The 20,022-nt window shown below is 46.4% G+C and overlaps 1 protein-coding gene across 2 annotated transcripts in view; it reads left to right on the top strand.

The window, feature by feature from the left end:
* DNAAF9 (dynein axonemal assembly factor 9) overlaps positions 1–20,022 on the top strand; it is a 110,590-nt gene that overhangs the window by 58,070 nt on the left and 32,498 nt on the right. For both annotated transcript variants that reach the window (XM_053253607.1, XM_053253609.1), the window contains 11 exons: positions 711–822; positions 2,496–2,566; positions 5,217–5,267; positions 5,818–5,905; positions 7,725–7,828; positions 11,933–12,079; positions 13,429–13,517; positions 15,103–15,201; positions 15,625–15,742; positions 16,555–16,643; positions 17,190–17,348. In XM_053253607.1, coding sequence (XP_053109582.1) covers positions 711–822; positions 2,496–2,566; positions 5,217–5,267; positions 5,818–5,905; positions 7,725–7,828; positions 11,933–12,079; positions 13,429–13,517; positions 15,103–15,201; positions 15,625–15,742; positions 16,555–16,643; positions 17,190–17,348 — 1,127 coding nt within the window. The remainder of the gene's footprint in view (positions 1–710; positions 823–2,495; positions 2,567–5,216; positions 5,268–5,817; positions 5,906–7,724; positions 7,829–11,932; positions 12,080–13,428; positions 13,518–15,102; positions 15,202–15,624; positions 15,743–16,554; positions 16,644–17,189; positions 17,349–20,022) is intronic.

A 20,022-nucleotide genomic window follows, 5' to 3' on the forward strand; every position in this document is an offset into this window, starting at 1 on the left:
CTGAACCAGGCAATTTTTGACATAAGGAAGGCAGAGGGAGGGGGAACCTCCACAGACACACACACCCCATCCTCGGAGAAGCCCCCCAGAGGGGATAAGTACTAAAAATGACTCACAACCCACTCATTCACCTCGAATGGCCGGGGGTGTTGGTCCAGGGTTGAATCAAACTGGGGGCGGTTCGGCTCGACCCTGAACCTTTGAACTGAACCGGTTCAATGTTGAACCCATTTGACGCTGAACCGGTTTGCACATCCTTAGAAGAGAGTGTGAATTGTCCCCTTTACTAAGCTGGGTCCCCCTTGGTTTGCGTTTAGATAGATGACTACATTTGAGCGCTGCAAGACATTCCCCTTAGGGGATGGGGCTGTAGCTCAGTGGGGAAAGCATCTACCACTTGGCATGCAGAAGGTCCCAGAGTCAGTCCCTGGCAGCATTTCCAAGTAGGGCTGGGAGAGACTCCTGCTTGAAACCCTGGAGAGCGGCAGCTCGTCAATGCGGACAATACTGAGTTAGATGGACCAATAGTCAGACTTGCTAGAAGGCAGCGGCCTGTGTTCCCTCTCTGTCTGAAGCGGAGTTGCTTCTGCCACTGACATTTGGTGAGCTATGTCTTCTTTTCTTAAGAAATCCTGGGGGTAAAAATGGGGATGTGACCCACACTTGCTTGTTCATTCCTCTTCCCCTCTCTGCTCCACCCTTTGCTGCAGGTCTCCATGACAGTCTATGACATTCCAGATTTACTTGGTGGAAGGGGCTGCCTAGGCTCAGTAGTCTTCTCAGAGTCATTCCTGGCATCACAGATTCTCGTAAAAGAAAAAGGTGTGTTGAAATGGTATTGAATTGTATGAGCCAAATGGATCTAGGATCACAGCCTTGGCAAGTTTTTTGCTTGCCCAGATGTAGGAACCACTCCAGAATGTGCCTCGTCAATTGGTGAATTTTCCTGGGGCCAAAATCCATGAGCAACCAGCTCCTGGCTGTGTTCTTTGTATGAAGAAATGAATTCTGCAAGGGAAATTGCTCCCTGCAGGCTGCTGGCACTTGCCTTTGTGCTAACACGGGGCCCACTGTGGCTGGGGATGATGAGAGTTGTAGTCCAACAGCATCTGGGGACCCAAGGTTGGGACCCATATGCTGATGGATCCATAGAAGAAGGCAAGGCCAGCTTCTCTCCTCCCTCTGTCCCTTTCCCTACTTCCTGGAATTCTAAAAGCCCTATGAATCATAAAAGCAGATCTGTTCACGCTTCTAAAGGTAAAGTGTGCTATCGAGTCGGTGTTGACTCCTGGTGCCCACAGAGCCCTGTGGTTCTTTGGTAGAATACAGGAGGGGTTTACCATTGTCTCCTCCCGCGCAGTATGAGATGATGCCTTTCATCATCTTCTTATATCGCTGCTGCCCAATATAGGTGTTTCCCATAGTATGGGAAACATACCAGCGGGGATTCGAACCGGCAACCTCTAGCTTGCTAGTCAAGTCATTCCTCCACTGTGCCAGCTACACCACATTTATTCAATGCGAGAACTCTTTTTTTGACTGCATGTCCTATGGAGAGGAGAGCTGGTCTTGTGGTAGTAAGCATGACTTGTTCCTTTTAGCTAAGCAGGGTCCACCCTGGTTGCATTTGAATGGGAGACCAATGTGTGAGCACTGTATGATATTCCCCTTAGGGGATGGAGCCACTCTGGGAAGAGCAGGAGGTTCCAGGTTTCCTCCCTGGCATCTCCAAGATAGGGCCGAGAGGGACTCCTACCTGCAAACTTGGAGAAGCTGCTGCCAGTCTGTGTAGACAGTACTGAGCTAGATGGACCAAAGGTCTGACTGGCAGCTTCCTATGTCCTAAATGACTTATATTTGTGCATTTGGAGGTAGATGATACCAGCAGCCTCCACTTTTTTCCATGTCTCGTGAGTTAGCTTCTTGAGTAGAGACCTAGCATATAAAATTCCTCCCCCCCACACACATAACCTCTCTATTGTCCTACAGAAGGTGGCCTCTGAGGGTGGGGAAGGAAACCCCAACCCTTTCTGCTGGAGGCCACTACACATGAGGGCTGAGATTAAATACATACATACATACGTTAACTGAGCAATGTCCCCTGTTACCTGAGCAAAGAGGCATCTTTTTAAAGTGGTAATTCTCTTTATTTAGCAGGGGGAGAGCAACTGGCCCTATCCACCCCCAGCACAGCATCCCTCCAGTGGCTGTTGCTGGTGGCTGTCTTATGTTTCTTTGTAGACTGTTAGTCCTTTGGGGTCAGGGAGCCATCTTATTATTTTTCCTGTTTTCTCTGTGTAAATCGCTTTGGGAACTTTTTTGTTGAAAAGTGGTATATGAATATTCCTTGTTTGCTTGCTAAATACATTCACACTCACACACCTCATTGATAGGCTACCCTGTAACTGGTCCAGAGAAATAGTGCTGCTTTGAAACAGAAACAGGTGAGCCCATGAACTCTGCTGCCGTGTCTGACTGATTTTGCTTTACTGCAGATGGCAGCATCAGCACAGAAACCAGCTACGTCGTTCTCACTGCGGCTATCCCGAGATCAGTTTCTTGGCTGGTAAGTAGAGTGCGATCCCTTTTGAACAGAACACTTTAGAACCCCTTTTCCCTTGGAAACAGAAACGCAGACTGCTGGTTTCAGAACTTGTAAGACTGCCAGGCTCGAGAAGGGGCAGGGAGCAGGAATCTGTTGAGGCTGCTTTAAGTGCCACTGAGCCGAGAGGAAGTGGGGAATTCCATACAGGGGTCCTTGCTCTGAAGCTGTGCTGGGGGAAGCCAGTCCAGTGAGAATGGAGAGAGCAGCACTGCTACCTTGCTCTGCCTCTGTTCAGCCCAAGCATGTGAGAATGTGGTTGAATGGGAAAGTCCAAAGAGAGGACCGTGTCTGAAGTGTCGAGTATTGCGTGGTTGGTGGGCAAGATAGAACAAAACAGTATGTTGCCTATTTGCCTGCCTGAGTGTTTTGCAATTCTTAAACTATTGGGAAGCTTGTTGGGAAGCTTGAAGCTTGTCATTACAGGAAGCTGTTAATTGTAAGCAATTGCATTTTATATTAGCTCACAAACATCCTGTGTGTTGTTGAAAAATACACACTGACCAAACTAGATGTAAAAAAGACAACCCTCCCCATCTCTGTTCCTTCTTAAAAAGCAGCCATGCTGGTGGAGGCATGGGGGGTCTGATCTTGGAGCAGGACTGTGGGGTGGGAGTGGGCAGGGATAGATCCCTTTATTCCAGGGTGAACCCTGTTCCAAACTGCAGCCGTCCCCCAGGATGTTTGTCAGTATCTGAAGTTCCAGAGCTATTGACAGGAGCAGGTGTTTTTTTGTTTTTTTTTAAAGGTAATATGAAAATAAAAAATGCAATTGCTTACAATTAACAGCTTCCTGTAATGACAAGCTTCCCAATAGTTTAAGAATTGCAAAACACTCAGGCATGTCCCCTTAGGGGGACATATTAAACTTAGTAGTTTTCTTCTGAGACTAAGACCAGCTCTAGTCTCTGGGTTGTAAGGGACTGTAACTGTAAGTAGAGAGACCTGCAGGGGTGCAGATGGTTTTAACTCCCCTCCCCCAACCCCCACCTTTGCCCTGATCCAAATAGTCTTCTGCATGTGATAGCTTTTTGAGAGCGGGAAGAAGATCACGGATGGTTCCGATCCTGTGACTCTCATGTAACATCTGCTTTGGCTCTTTGGTGTAGGGCGCGCATGTTGTTCGGACTTTGTACGACAGGGGTTTCCAACCTTGGGTTCCCCAGATGTTGCTGGGGAACAACAGTTCCCATCATCCTCAGCCAGTGTGGCTGGAGATGATGGGAGCTGAACAACATCTGGCAACCCCAGGTTGGGAATCCGGTCCTAGGGAAATACCCCAGTCATCTTGATGCTCCCGGAAGGCAGCCCTGCAAAACTTGTACTTGATCAGTTATTTCCTATAGTACTTCCAAGGGGGCTGACGATTGCTCATAACCACTTCTGCGTAGGCCACTGTTTGCATTTTATACATGGGGATCTAAATATAATGCAATAAAATAAAAATATTTTGAGTATTAAAGGTCCTTCATATACCTACTGTTCTTAGTTCTTAACAGATAATTGCAAAGTTAGGTCAGGATTAGCACCCCAGATTTGCTGCTCTGAGACTTGGGGGGCAAGTAGCTTGTTTTGTACTTGTTTTATACTGCCTGTATCCAGGTCTCAAGGTGGTTTACAATTGTTGGGTTTACTTATAGTAGAAGCACACCTATAAAGTTATGGGTTCATGTTTTTTAGGCACTTATACTGTGTCTTCCCAACATTCAGTGCCCAAGATGGTGTACATAAAATGCTAGGAACAATCAATAAAAGCAGCAAGCAATACTAAAGCAAGCAACCCCTGCTAACTGGGCAAAGAGACGCCTTTTAACGTGGTGATTCTCTTTATTGAGCAGGGGGAGAGTAACTGGCCCTATCCACCCCCAGCTCAGCACTCCTCCAGTGACTGTGGCTGGTGTCTATCTGATGTTTCTTTTTAGATTGTGAGCCCTTTGAGGACAGGGATCCATCTTATCTTATTTATTTATTATTTCTCTGTGTGAACTGCCCTGAGCCATTTTTGGAAGGGCAGTACAGAAATCAAATAAATAAAAATAAGGAACAGTGATTTTAAGAAAATAAGTGAGAACAAGCTTGGTCACAGATTTAAAAGCCTTGTAAAATTTAGAAAGGTCTTCCCTGGGCACTGAAAAGGTGTTGGAGTAGATGCCAGGTGTGCTTCTCTGGGGAAGAGGTTTCCCAGGAAGGGTGCCGTGACCCAAATATTATTTCCATCTCGCCTCCCCACTGAAGGTGGGGGCATTTGGAGAAGGTCCTCCAGTAATGATCATAGCGCATGACCAGGTTCATGTGGAAGCAGATCCTCAGGCCCCAAGCTAAGATTGGGGGAATTGAGGGGTTCCAGAAGTTAGAAGGGTCCACAGTTCAGTTGCTTGGGCACAACACTGGCGGGGAACTGTCAAGTAATAAAGTGGCTAAAAACCATTTCTTGCTCTCCAGATCAGTCCAGACACACTGATGGTCACTGCAATACACTCGTGAAGGGAGAGACTCCTCTCCGTCCAAACAGTTGAATGAATGCAGCATCAGTTCACTCCCAGGGTTGTATACAGGACTTTCATTGCTAAGGCAGATGAGCTAAATTTAAATCAATGGTTGGTTTTGGTTATAGGTTGAAGATAACGAAGTGAAGCTGTCTGAGAAGGCGCAACAAATCCTGAAGGTTTGTAATGTGATTCTACTGGTTTAATTGAGGTTGTCATAGTGCATGGGAGGAGAAGTGGTAGCAAGCATGAATTGTCCCTTCAGCTAAGCAGGATCTGCCCTGGTTTACATTTGACTGGGGAGACTACATGTGAGTACTATAAGAAGAATCCCTTAGGGCAGACCTGCTCAACTTAGGCCCCCCAGCTGTTTTTGAACGACAACCCCCATAATTCCCAGCCACAGTGGTCAATAGCCAGGGATTATGGGGACTGTGGGCCAACATCTGCAGGAGGGCCGAAGTAGGGGATGGGGTGAGTGGGAAGAGCATCTGCATGCTTGCATGCAGAAGGTTCCAAGTTCCCTCCCTGGTATCTCCAAGAGGCTCCTGCCTGTAACCTTGGGGAAGCTGTTGCCAGTCTGCATAGACAATCCTGAGCTAGATAGACCAATGATCTGACTCAGTAGAAGGCAGCTTCCTGTGTTCACTTCATTAAAGGCTACATGATGCTATTTGCAATTCAGAAGGATGGGTAGTGCTGCAATTGTCAGTTTTTCTCCTTGTTTAGGAGGAAGAATCTTTCCTGGGCACCTTCCTGACTGGAGGTGATGGGGCCTACATAGCTTCTAGCAATTCTCTGTGTCGTCCAGAGGAAGGTGAGTAATTTGTCCAGTAGTAGAGCAACATGGATATGCAACACTCGGTGTCTCTCTCGCGCACACGCACTCTCGGATCTGTGTGTGCACATACGCCTGCAATGCCATGTGCTTACGTTTCTTGATTTTTAAAATTTTTGTCCTACACTTTGGTTCCTGTTCCTTTTGTCCTGCAAACACAAAGAAGCTCTGCCTTTTCATCAAATTTGTAGATGTTCAAAACACGCTCCTTGGCACAATATAATCCTGCCCAATCGTGACCAGGATCCAAAGAACTCTGTGACTGGCTTCAGGAACCTAAAGATAGTTGGGGCCTACACACACGTTCAACAGCAGCTTTTATCTCCCCACTCACAATTGATGCTGCACCACAAATGTCTTTTGAAAATGGAGAGCTTCAGATGCGGCTCTTTATAGCTTGGGGGAAGTGAGGGGCTCGTCATGGTCTGCTGTTCCCAAATGAAGGTCAAAAATTGATCATAGTTCTTCAGATCCTGGTCGACACATTTCTGTGCCGTGCTTCTTATAGCCCTCATCTTTCTCTGCTGCATTAATGGTTGCTTTGTGTCTCGAGCATCTACTAGACAATGGACATCCTTTCAGATGAATCCCCTTGGCATTGCGTTTAGCAGCTTCTTTCCTTGAGGCCTAAACTGCTCTCTGGTACTGCCAGTGGGAGGCAAATCCTTCCCATGTGAACCGTGAAAACTCCACAAGCCTCTTTGACTTGAATCTCTCCCGTGTGTGTGTCTGCCTGCAGTGCCATGTGGGGCTGAATTTGCCCCTCTGGTGTCTCGCCTGACTTGCTCTGTCAGGCCCTCTGTGCTAAAATATTCATCCCAGGATCTGAATGAGATGCCCTCAAATGAGAAGGTGACACATTTCAGATAACCAACAGTGCACATGGGTTGCCTTGCCTTGTAAGAAGGCATTTCTGTCCCACTGGCAGCACTTCTTTTAAACAGCTAAGCATGCCTGAATGCTTTTGCTCCAGAGCCGTTGGTTCTAATAGGCAACTTCCTCCGAGTACCTCTTACTTTGCACTTAGCAGCCTTTAAGTGTAATTACTCCTCTGTTGGTCAGAGGCAAAGTTGTGGGGTTGGTTTGGATGATACTTTGCCCACTAGCCCCAGCTCACGTGGTAAGGAGAGGAGAGCACTTGTGTCCTTCCTTGCCAACACCTACACTCTCCGGTGCCTTTCCTTAATCACACGGGGGACGAGTTCATCCAAACAGCCCCTCTGGATATCCTGGGAAATGCTAGGGAGCAGAGGCACTCTTACCCCTGGACTTCAGGGCCCAGGTCCAGGCCCTCCACACCCCCGGGGGCCCCCCAAATCCTCTTCAGTCTGTCTTGCGCGGTGCAGTCGTTGCTTGCCCGAACGCACTGTTCCAGCGGCTGAGTGTGATTGTGACCTGTGTGGAGTACTTTAGAGACAGACCGGGGGGGGGGGGGGGCGGTGGAATATGTGGGTTGGGAGTATGTTAAGTTGCCTGTTGTAATGTTTCTGCTAATGCATATTTGCATAAATATGCTTGTTTTGTATTATTACATTCTCGCAAGTTCCGTTGCAGTTTGTGCCTTCAAGAACCCATGTGTTTAAAATACTGCACATGTCACTGTGTCTGTCTGTAGGGGGATGGTTCTCCACTTGCAATGGGAGTGGAGTCCAAAGGCCTTTAGTTCTGGGCTCCAAAATTGCCTAGGCGCACTTCTGCTAGGGAGGCTGTGTGGAATATTCAGCTCCAGCCAATTATTTGTCTGCTTTCAACTATATTGTATTTAGAATCTCATGTCTCCTTTTCCTGTCTGTTGCAGGGAAACTCTCTTTCTTCTCCGAGGGCATTCTGTTTTGCCATCCCCACTATGAAAGCATTACCATTTCGAAGACCCACATGACATCCATCAGGTTCTATGATGGAGTAAGTGTTCAGCCTTTCCTCTTCCTGTTCTTTGAAATGCTCAGTGAAAGCAGATAAGCCTTCTCTCCCTGCCCCCCCCCCCCACATTGTGTGGGACAACAATGTCTCCCAGAACTCTGTATCAGCGAGGGGTGCCCCAGCCCCCGAGTACTCCGTAGTCCAGATTTTGGTTTTTGCTTGTGTATCGATATCCTGTCACATCTCAGACTCCAAACCATATGATGCAAACAACACTAGAGCAATGCATAATAAAATAAAATCTATTTAAGACTACAGTAGATGATAAAAATCAAGCAGCAGCGTTATTCTCCAGAGGTTATTGCAAGATTTATTCCTGAAGACTACATATGAGGTGTGCTGACACGCGGCCTAGGCTTTTGCTGCTTCCCGCAGCTCATCTTATCTCCATGCAGTGAGGAGACTAGGAGCAGAACTCTTTACCTTTTGCGCTCAATAAGCTGGAGCCTGGGTCAGTGCTTCAGAGTACGGATGGGCCCGGACCGGTCCGGAGGCCATTGAAAAAGCCTCCGGACCGGTCGGGACCTGGGTGGTTCGGTTCAGGGTGGGGGGTAGCTTTAAGAGCGGCGAGAGGGTTTACTTACCCCTCCCTCCGCTTTCCCGCTCTGGCACCGTAATCTTAAGAGTAATTGGGGCGGCAGGATACCTCCCTGCCTCCCCTTCCCCGATGTTGCCGAAAAACCTCCCAGGAGTGCTTTGTGCGCGCGCACGTCACAGAGACGTGAAGTGCGCACACGATGTCTCTGTGACGTGTGCATGCGCAAAGCACTCCTGGGAGGTTTTTCGGCAACATCGGGGAAGGGGCAGCAGGGAGGTATCCTGCCGCCCCAATTACTCTTAAGATTACGGCGCCAGAGTGGGAAAGCGGAGGGAGGGGTAAGTAAACCCTCCCGCCGCTCTTAAAGCTACCCCCCACCCCAGAGCTGGAGCGCAGTTGGCGGTTCCGTGCACACCCCTACTTCAGAGCACTGGGGAAGGGGTTTGTGTTATTCTCCTGCGGCCTGGCTGGTGCCTCCACTCAGCCTCTCTCCTGGAGGAACTGAGTGCCCTTTCTCCTCCTCCTGCTCCTGCTCCTCTGCACAGTCTCCCTTAAATGTGCTTGTGCAGCTCCTACAGCTTTTGAGGTGCTGCCCTTCCTCCCCATCCAAATCCACCCTTTCCAGGCCTGTTCTTGGGGGCCTGTGGTTCTTTGCTCCCACCCAATGCTGCCCACCTGTGTGGGGTCCCGTTCGCCCCGCTGCCACTGCTCGCTTGCTGGGGAGGAGGCTCGAGCACGTTGTGGCGTGTGTGCTCACTGGGCAGGGCCTGTCTCGGGTCCCTCTGTCCCCTCGGGCTGCCACGACAGCTCCGCACTCTGCTGTGCACCATCAGTGGGCCAGGGACTGGCAACCCACCCTGCCTGGCCTCAGGCCTGACTGCTCTGGCTGTCATCCATGTGGGGGCTGGTGAGTAGCACCCCAACACCCTTTCTTTCTTTGAGTCCTGGTTGAGTGGGAGCCTAGGCTGTCTGCAGCCACACTAATCATGGCTGGCACGAAAGGGCTTATCCTGAGTCAAAGTGTGCAGGTGGAATTCATACCCTAGAAGGGAGGCAGTGGTGGCGGCTGCAGTGGCAGTGATCGCTCAGCCTGTGCCCCGTAGATGAAGCAGCCTGAATCTGCAGCCCCTGAGCATGGAAAGGCCGTGTGTGTGCTCCTGCCTTGCGTCTTGGATTGCTTCGGTCCTTCACAATCTGCTAGCACGCTTTCTATAGCCGTGCCTTATTTATCTACGGAAAACAATGCATAATGGAGGGGCTTGCTTCAGCTGAACGTAAAAAGCACCAGAGCCAAAGAGCCCGAGCATCCCTTTGCATTCCTACTCTGCCCTGCTGCCCCTTTGTGGTGTGGCGAGCTGTTTGGGCCCTGACCTTCCTGCTATTGTCCCACTCCAAGACACCCAACTTCCATAAGCCTGTGGCTATTTCTGGGGCTCCGGCTGCTGCTTCTGAACTGCTGCCAGGTATTCTGTGCCTAGCAAAAATCTTGAAAGAATTCATATTGTTTCGCTGACTTGGCAAGATGTGAGGCCAGCGAGCTAAAAATAACTTAAATGAGAGCAAGGTGGCGATTGTTGGGGACATCTGTAACGCAGCAATAATACAGATATACAGGAAAAGATAAGCATTTTAATCTCTAGGCAAAAAAGGACACCAGCCTGCATATTTTGTAAGCAGCCGTGTAACGATTTCCGGTGATAGCCTGGAAAAGTGGGGTGTGGTGGAAATGGCAGTCCTTGAAGTTGGTGCACCTTTCTGCTGCTGTTGCTGTGTGCCCAAATTCCATTTGGGCAGCAGGTGCTCTGAAGCCTTGGGGTAGTTTGCAAAGGAAAAAGAGCTCTGAAATTTCCTGTCAATTTCATTTTGGAGTACCTAGATGTATGTCACTTTCATGTCCACTTCATTCCCGATTTGCCTTAATGAGATGGCTCAGACATCCTGTGAAATTATGGTTAATAGCAATAGCACTTACATTTATATACCACTCTATAGCCGGAGCTCTCTAAGCGGTTTACAATGATTTAGCATATTGCCCCCAACATTCTGGGTACTCATTTTACCGACCTCGGAAGGATGGAAGGCAGAGTCAACCTTCAGCCCCTGGTCAGGATCGAACTTGTAACCTTCTGGTTACAGGGCGGCAGTTTTACCACTGCGCCACCAGGGGCTCCTGGTCCCATGCAGCATCCCCAAACCTTGGAGCACGTGGCCACTCCTGCCCCTGCCCGTGTGAGCCTCCCAGTAATTCTCCTTCCAAAATTAAGTTGAAAAGAAACCTAGATCAGCCGGTCCAGATGTCATGCCAGTCTTAGTTTATTCTAACCAACTTGCCCCAAATAAACCTAGAAATGAACGCAAGGTTTGAAGTGGGCTTTCATACCTTAAGTATTTCAAGGAAGCTGGCTGGAATAAACTAGGATTGGTTATGATATCTGAGCTGACCAGTCCTGGTTTCTTTCCAGTCTAAATTGGAAGTAGCCTCACACAAGCAGAGGAGGCAGGAGCACACCTGCAGCTTGGCTGCGTGGAACCCAGTGTGTGCTTATGTCAGACATGACCAGACTTTAGGCTTGCAGGAGCCACTTGGTTTTTCACTTGAGTCCTGAAGTCTTCCAGCTGGCAGTGCAAAAGAGTGGTGAGGAGAGCAGAGCCGGGTGCAAAATAGTGGTTCAGAGAGTGGGGCCAGTTATCTGCCGCACCTTATGAGCCATACACAGGCATAAAGAAGGTATATGCAGTTGTATAACAGGCATATACGAAACTTCCTCTGAGTTAGTGGTGGCCAACCTTCCCTCACAAGAGCAGCTTGGGTTGACATCATGGAGGATAAGGGATATCTGTACCTTTCCATCAGGATCAGAGGATACCAGGGAACCTCAGTGGGAGGGGGCACTGTCCTCCGCTTGTGGGCTTCCCAGATGTGCCTGGTCCCAAGGCTGAACTAGCTTTGGAGTTCTCTCATCCAAAAGGTGGGTTATAAATGAAGGAAGCCAGTCCAGAATGTGGTGGCTATTGAATGGATGCAACTTTATTTTTCTTGGCATGCATTCTGAATGCATATCGCAAAATCTGCCTTCTCCATCCCATTTTTGGTCATTTGCTTCTGCATAGGATCAAATGGTAGACTAACATCCTGTTTCTAAACTGGAGTGATGGTGTTGTATTTCTGCACCAATAGCTTTTTGAGGCCCTTTTGAAATGGCTGGATATATGCAAAAAGCTGTGGATGTTGCACATATGAAGTTGCCTTTTATGGAGTCAGGCCCTGGTCCATCTAGCTCAGCATTGTCTACACTGACCAGCAGCTGTTCTCCAGGGCTTCAGGCTCTGGGATCTTTGCAGCCCTACCTGGAGATACTGCTATGCTAGAGCCTGAAACTTGGACCTTCTGCATGCAAGGTATGTGCTCTGCCATTGAGCCATCTCACTTCCATGAGGGGCCAACCAAAATGTTAGTTTTTAGATAAAATAGAGACTCCTGGGTAAGCAGTCTGGGGCCCATTCTCTCCCCTTCAGAAATGTGACCTGTCTCCTTCCCTGCTTCCCAGGACTCCACAAGTGTTGTAGCCGCTCTCCTTATAGACTACAAGAGCTCCCTGCTGCCCCACTTGCCTGTCCAGTTTCATACCCCAAGCAACACTCTGATGGTCGCACTCTTCCCAAAGTCAAAGCTTTATAAAGCTTTCTATTCCCAGGTAATGTACACAAGTGATCTTTTCTTTTTGCTCTCTCCAAGGGAAAGTTTCCCGCTTTTGCATTTAGTCTATGTTTGACACAGAAACAAATTAAGGTGCCATAATGATCGATATCTCTCTCTCTCTCTCTCTCTCTCTCTCTCTCTCTCTCTCTCTCACACACACACACACACACACACACACACACACACACACACACACTCTCTCTCTCTCTCTCTCTCTCTCTCTCTCTCTCTCACACTCCCTCCCTCCCTGGAGTAGAAACACAGTTTTCTCTGTTATGAATGAGTGTTGAGCACTCTTCTGTCCTTTGCTAGTTTTTCTTCCTCTCTTTGATGCCATAAATTTTAAATATAAATTGTTTTAAGGTTTACATGTTTGTTTGAATCTGCTTTATGTTATTGTAAACTGCCCAGAGACAGCTGTTTGGAGCTCTCTTAGAAATGTGATAGGTAGATAGAACACGGGTCACCAGCCTTGAGTCCCCAGATGTTGCTGGCCATGGTGACTGAGGATGATGGGAGTTGTAGTCCAAGAGCATCTGGGGACCCAAGGGTGCGGACCCCTGCCAAGAAATAGGTTGGAATACTAAATAAATTTGGAAGAAAACCAATGCCATATTTCCTTCCCAAGCTGCTCCTAGCCCTCTCGGTTGCTGCTGCCACCGCAGTCCTCCATCCCTTGCTTTGCAACGCTGCTCCCAGAAGTGGCTGCCAGAGGGGACCTATCCAGATGTTCGTTCCAGAGGCTGTTCTCGCATACAGCCTCCAACCGCGTGTCACATTTTTCACTTCAGTGAATAATCTCCAGCCTCCATGGCCATAGCCATAGCGACTGGGAATGATGGGAGTTGTAGTCCAGCAACATCTGGGGACCCCAGTTTGAGAACCCCTCAGATAACCCAATCCAAACCACCACATCTGAAAGAAGTCTATTCCCATGACTGTGAGCAGTGCTGCCGTGTTATCCTGTTCTCAAGAGTGATGATTTAACTACTGTTAATTATGGGTTGGAGGGAGCTTGAAACGTAATTGCATTAACACTGAAGTGAAAAATGGTTCATTTTCCTGAAATGTTTAAATAAAGCATTTAAAGTCTGCCAAGTGTGTTTGGTTTCTCTCTCAGTATTGGGATTTATTATCTGAGATGATATCAGGCCCTAGCTATTCTGGGAAGCACCATTTAATATTTTAAAATGCCTTGCATACTGAAGATTTTTAATTAAAAATTTAATAAGTAACACCCTGTGAACCCTGTGGGTAATCATCAAACAAACGCTTCCTTGGAACTCCATTAGAGGCCATTAAATGCAATATTAAATTCTGTGACTTGGGTTTCCTTCTTCTTAGGTTTTTTCTGCCTGGCAACAGCGGGGGAACTCTGGAATAACGTTAAAGCCTACTCGGGATGATTGCCTGCCTACAGAGCAGAAGCGATTGTGAGCTAATGGCCCAATGCTGCAATACTGTGTGGAAGTTTGAGTCCTGTGGGATTCCGTTTTTGTACTTAGCACTGAAACAAACTCATCGATAATGAATAGCTGCATGTTTAGTATTTACTCTTTGGGTCTCATCAACTATCTATGTGATACTTTGCAAAGAATAAGAGGACAGATCCCTCCATTGTGGAGCTTGAAGTCTCGACAACAGCACAAGGAAGACAGCTGCAGGAATGGGAGGGAGATGGCCGTGGGGTAGATGAGAACAACGTGCAGTTATTTCACATAAATGTAACTCAGGCTTAGTTAACAGTTGTAGCCTGGTCAGGTCCAGAAAAAACCTCTAAAAAACCTGTAGGCATGTTTGTGGGATTGGTGGCAACCAGGAGTTTCTAAAATCCACTTGAATTCAAAACTCTATATTGACACATTGCTACCTGTTTTGGCTTCCATTTCTCAGAAATCCCTGAACCAATGAAGGGACGAGGAGCTTGATGTGTGCAATCTACTAACCTTGAGCTACTCCATACAATTGAAAGTCTAGTCTGTTTTGACCTGCCTTAATGTTCTGTTCAGCCCAATGCTTCATTTTGACACAGATCACTGAGGCTGAATAGAGATTAGGAAGCTGCCTTCTACCAAGTCAGACCATTGGTCCATCTAGCTCAGTATTGTCTCTCTCAGCCCTATCTTGGAGATGCCAGGGAGGGAACTTGGAAGCTTTTGCATGCAAGCATGCAGATGCTTTCCCCACTGAGCTATGGCCTCATCCCCTAAGGGGAATACCTTGCAATGCGTGCACACATGTAGTCTCCCATTCAAATGCAAACCTTGATTAGCAAATGGGACAGTTCATGCTTGCTGCCACAAGGTTGTGATTCTCCAGCCTTACCCTGGGCCACTGGTCTTCAGCTGGTGGGTTGAGATGGAGATTAATTTTCCGCCTCACCTTTCTATCAAAGATTGCTTGCAAGAAAAGTTCAAAACAAAAAAAATGCAAATCTCCAATGTAAAACCAAAAACCAGCCCTAAAAAGTAACCATGTAAAACAGATTGCAAGAACAAATGCAACTTGCAGTGGGCTTCGTTTCACAGTTTAGGTCCGGACCGTGGCTTCTGCCTCTGAAAAGGGTTGAATTTGGCTATCCTGGGCCATCGGCCTTGGGATTGTTGGATTGTGGCCCACAGCTGGGTTCTGCCTTTTTCAAAGATGGGTTATGTCCACATTGCCATGATCATGTTTGGGACTGGGGCTGGAAAGAGGAAAGAAGTGATAGGGAAAGTTGGATGCAAAGAGAGAGAGAGTTCTGTAGTAAGAAGAAAAATATCTCCTGTGCAAACCCCATTGAAATAAATGGGAGGAACAGAAGAGCACAATAGTTCCTGTTCATTTCAAGTCTTATGCAGGATAGCTTCCCTCTGGATCATGCGTCCATATTCTCACATTGGAGGTTAGGGTTGACAGTGGACTTTGGAATACTTTTGAGAAATGGAGGGCTGTGTTTTTGCAATAATGTTGATTGTGAAGGGAGAGAGCCTTCCTAAATCTGAGCCATTTAAGTATGTGTGTGTGTGTCTGTTCTAGACATTCCAGCATGCAGAAACTGTTTAATGTCTTGTCCTATCCTGCTGGGGAAAGATGGAGCCAGCTCAGAATATCAACAAGCCTCCCAGATCTGGACCGGTAAGGCTTTGCTCTTGCAGAAAGTTAGCCTCTTGGCATCTCAGTCAGATAATTTAGTTGTTGCTGCTGCTTTTAGGCATTTCTACCCCAACCTCCCCATCTTTCAGTGTCCAAAGCAGCTCATATCAAAATCACCAATACCAATTATTATATTACAAACAATAAAAAAGAGAAAAAAACAATAGCAACATGAAAAGGAAACAGAAGCTAATTCAGTCACAGAGGTCTGTGTGTTGTGGGGGGAAGAGTTTGGTCAAATGGAAAAGATCTTGGCCTGGTCCCAGGCAAGCCTCCCGGTGGGGAGACAGCACAATTAAGGGAGTGAAGCTAGTTGTACAGGCCACCAGAGACCACCTCTCTCCAAAAAGTAGGTTCCCCAGGAAGCAGCAAGCTACTTTGCCTTTTTGTCTTGTTCTTTCACAGATTTCTGCCGCACTTTGTGGTTGGTAGTGTAAGCCGTGAGCCAGTGATGAGAACCCACCTGCCAACCTTGTTGCAGCAGTCGGACGGCATTCCTGATAACCAGACAGAAAATAATAAGGTGAGGCTGGTGGGAGCCTTTCTCCATTTTTTTTAAAAAAAAGATGATGTGTTTAGTATGAAAAGGGTGGCAACTTGGTTGCGCAATTTTCAGGAGATTGTAGTTTGTCTTCGCTGCCTTTTTAAAATTGACTTTGTCACCCTGATAATAGGCCTGAAAATGTTCGTCTTGAAAATGTTCAGAAATGGGAGTGGTATGTCGAGGTTTCTCGTTGATGCATCTGGGCCGTGGCTGTAGGATATGGTGTTTCTGGTGAACTTTTTGATCCAGGCTTCTGCTGCATGTGCAACACTTCTATCTCCTTTAAAGAATAACCATTAATGTAGAAATAAGAATAATAACAGCAGCAACATTGAGAATAACATTCAGCCATCCCAGGTCCTTGGGAAGGGCTCGATGTCTGGATAAAACAAACCAGTCAATAACACCTGTCTGACTGTGTTAACAAACAATAATAAACACCTATCTGACTACAAATTGAAATGGAAAGGCTGTGGCAGAAAAAGACCAAAATAATCCCAGTGGTCATTAGCACCCTAGGTGCAATTCCAAAACAACTTGAAGAGCACCTCAACACCATAGGGGCCACAGAAATCACCATCAGACAATTACAAAAAGCAGCTTTACTGGGAACAGCCTATATTCTGCGATGATACCTATAACAATGGACAATAAAATTCAGCCATCCCAGGTCCTTCGGAAGGACTCGATGTCTGGATAAAACAAACCAGTCAATAACACCTGTCTGACTGTGTGTAAGTAAGTAAATAAATAAATATAATATAATATGACTCTTTTTTTTCTCATTCAAGGTGGTGATCACTATCTTAACAGGCCTTCCGGGATGTCGCTCAAGTGATCTTAGTTCTTTCCTGGTCACATTTAACAAAGAATACGGAAGGTCAGTTGCTTGGTGGTTTCTCCCTACTCGACACAGGACCCATGTTCCCTGTAACTAGGGTCCCCAGGTTGTGCCGGCTACAGCTCCCACCATCCCCAGCTTCAGTGGCTTTTGGATGGGGATGGTGGAAGTTGCAGTTAACGGCATCTGGGAATCCCTGTCACAGGGAACACTGTACAGGAGGCAGCGACATTTGGTTGTTGTGAAGAAAGGCTGGGTTGGGTGCCTTGTTGGTACCTCTTCTGTGTGACATCTAGTGCTCAGACTTGTTTCCACCTGTAATGGTTGCCCTTCCATTCTTTTCCATGGCGGCCAGTTCTCATGACATCCCACTGGTGGCACAGTCTTCTCTACACAACTGTCTGTTTCAGTTTTTCAACATAGGGAGAAAAACAAGTCTCACTTTTACCAAAGGACTGTTTGGAGGGAGGGTTTTTTCTTTTTCCGTGCTCCTGATTTAGACAGACAGAGAAAGAATGCTGCAGACAATACTGATTTAAAGGAAACAGTAGCCTGACTTGCTTCTCTTCATGGTGTGTGTTTTAGGTGGCTTGTTTATCGCCAGACTATGGATAGCCCTGAATGTTTCAGCGCAGCCCACTTCCAGAAATACCTGACTAGTGTTCTTGACTCTCAGCACAACCGTAGTGCCCGTCTTTCAACTTACAACAAGAAGAAAATGAGGTTACTGGTGGTTCTGCAGGGGTAAGATACTTATTCCACAAGATGTGTGTGAGCTGCTGCTACAAATTTCAGTAATAGAAGATAAATTTTAATTTTTCACAAATAGAAGATAAATTTGCCTGCAAGCTATTGGCTGCTTTTATGCAGATGTTTTAACACACTTTGTTGTTTGTTCAGTCTATTTGTTTAGCGTTGTTGTTGTGCCGTCGAGTCAGTGTTGGCTCCTGGCGACCACAGAGCCTTGTGGTTGTCTTTGGTAGAATACAGGAGGGGTTTACCGTTGCCATCTCCCACACAGTATGAAATGATGCCTTTCAGCATCTTCCTAGATCACTGCTGCCCAATATAGGAATTTCACCAGCGTGGATTCAAACCAGCAACCTCTTGCTCCCTAGGCAAGTTATTTCCCCGCTGTGCCATAGCGTAACAAATATATTTGATTCAGAAATTTAGTAGTTAAAACAATGGCATTAAAAAAAAATTCATGGGACTCTCAAAAACAAAAACATTGACTCAGAATGATTCCAAACACCTAGACAGATAGTCTCAGCATGGCATGTACTTTGATGACAGCAACTAAGAAGTTGGTGACTTTGCTTGTATCTTTGCTTTTTATTGATGAATAAAAAATTTCATAGAACCCCAAAGATCTCCCAGGAATCGCTCTGTGACAGCTGTGGCTGCTTTCAAAACAACCCAATACTTCTTTCTTTATTCGGGCTTTTGCCTCGGGGCTTCCGTTTGCTCAGCTTTCTTGTGATAGTTTCTTTTCAATTGTTTCTTGGTGTTTTATGGTTTTAATGTTGAATTGATTTTAAGATTTTAAATTCAACTTTTACATACTTTTGTTGTATTTTTAAACTTTGTAAACCACCTTGAGATGCATTATGAAAGGTGGTATAAAAATTGAACAATAAATAAAATTGAACAATAAATAAGGACTGAATAAACACACCACATAATAAACCATTGTCGAAATGACAAGAAAGAAACAAATGGAGCTAATCTCCCACTTACCCAGACCCACATGGACGCAGGCAGGCTGCAAGAGAAATTATGACCACATGGCCTGTCAACACAGCAGATGGTGAAATATTGAATCTAGCCAGTGAAAGGGTTTTTCTAAGGCTTAGCTCTGTCAAGTTTGATAAATAAGGTGGTGAGAATGACTACATTTTGTTGTTGGAGTCTGTCATCTCCACCACATAGTAACCCAGATTTGGACCACAAGAGCCTTAAAAGGCCTCTTGGTGTTCGATTATAAAATCAGTATCCTAAAGGGCCTGTGGGTATCACTTGAGAATGGTTAGATGCTTATCATTAAAACTTGTATTCCAGCCTTCTCCCCATCTCCCAAGTCAACCATATTTTCCCCTTATGTTAGGGGAAAGGTTTTTTAAAACAGCCTTAAAATGCATATCCAATTTAGGTCACAGACTTTTAATGTGTTTAGAATTAAGGAAAAAAATGTTGCAAGTGGCCCCAAGGCACCAAATAAAACGCTCTCTGGCTTCTTCCTTCATGCCTAAAGGCACGCCCAGACCATTGTATTTTATCGGAATGGGTAACACAATACAGAAAAGGCTCGGGCGGGCATTGCATGTTTTGGGTGGAGTACCATGAAATCCTTCTCCAAAGGAAGTGTTGTTTTGTCGAAGATCAAGCGTGGAAGTTTTAAATAATATCTTGAGGCACTTCCATTTTAAAAAATTTAAGAAGCCAATGCAAATATACTTTGCCACCTGTCACTTTTAAATGCTAAATGTCCTCTTGAGGGAACTGTCTGTAGCAGCTAAAATAGCAACTTTCAGCGGTCTGAGGATGAGAGGAACACACTGGAAACCAGGAATCCTCACTGCTGCATGGCCTTCTGTCCTTCATCATTGCTGTGCAGCATACATGCATTGTCATTCCAGCACAGCATCTTTTCTAGTGGGCATTGCAGCCTCTGGAACTAGAAGTTCCTTTTAGCTGTTGTGGGGGAAAGCTGTGGGTTGGTCGTTCCTCTCTAAATTTGTCTGATCCCTTTTTTAAAGTCATCTGAGCATAGTGGCCATTACTTCATCTTGTGGTACTTAATTATGTACTGGGTAGTGAATTCATTCTTTTTGTCACTTCTGAACCTACTGCCAGCGGTCAGTTTTATTGAAAGATGATGAATTCTGTGCAGGAGAATTGAATATAAGAACAGCCCTGCTGGATCAGGCCCAAGGCCCATCTAGTCCAGCATCCTATTTCACACAGTGGGCCACTAGATGCCTCTGAGAAGCCCACAGGCAAGAGCTGAGGGCGTGCCCCCTCTCCTGCTGTTTCTCCCCTGCAACTTGGATTCAGAGGCATCTTACCTCTGAGGTTGGAGATAGCCTATAGCCACCAGACTAGTAGCCATTGATAGACCTGTCTTCAGTATTATCAATTGCTTTGAGAACTTTTTCATCAAAAAGTGATAAATATTCTTGGTAGGAATGGAGAGATTCATATTCATTATCTCCTCCCTCTCCCCTGCCACCCTCTCTCTTGGCACTTGCCACATCATTCAAATATTTCTAAGCTTCTCTTAGAATAACTTACAAGTAGTTCTGCAGCTCAGGTGCCGTTTCAAGTTTGCTCTCCTCCTAATATTAACCAAATGTCATCCTGTAACAGATTACAGCCTTTGTCTCAGAGCAGCTCATGTGAAGGGGGGAAACTGCTG

Source organism: Hemicordylus capensis, chromosome 5 (assembly GCF_027244095.1).
Source record: "Hemicordylus capensis ecotype Gifberg chromosome 5, rHemCap1.1.pri, whole genome shotgun sequence".
NCBI classification, from domain to species: Eukaryota; Metazoa; Chordata; class Lepidosauria; order Squamata; family Cordylidae; genus Hemicordylus; species Hemicordylus capensis.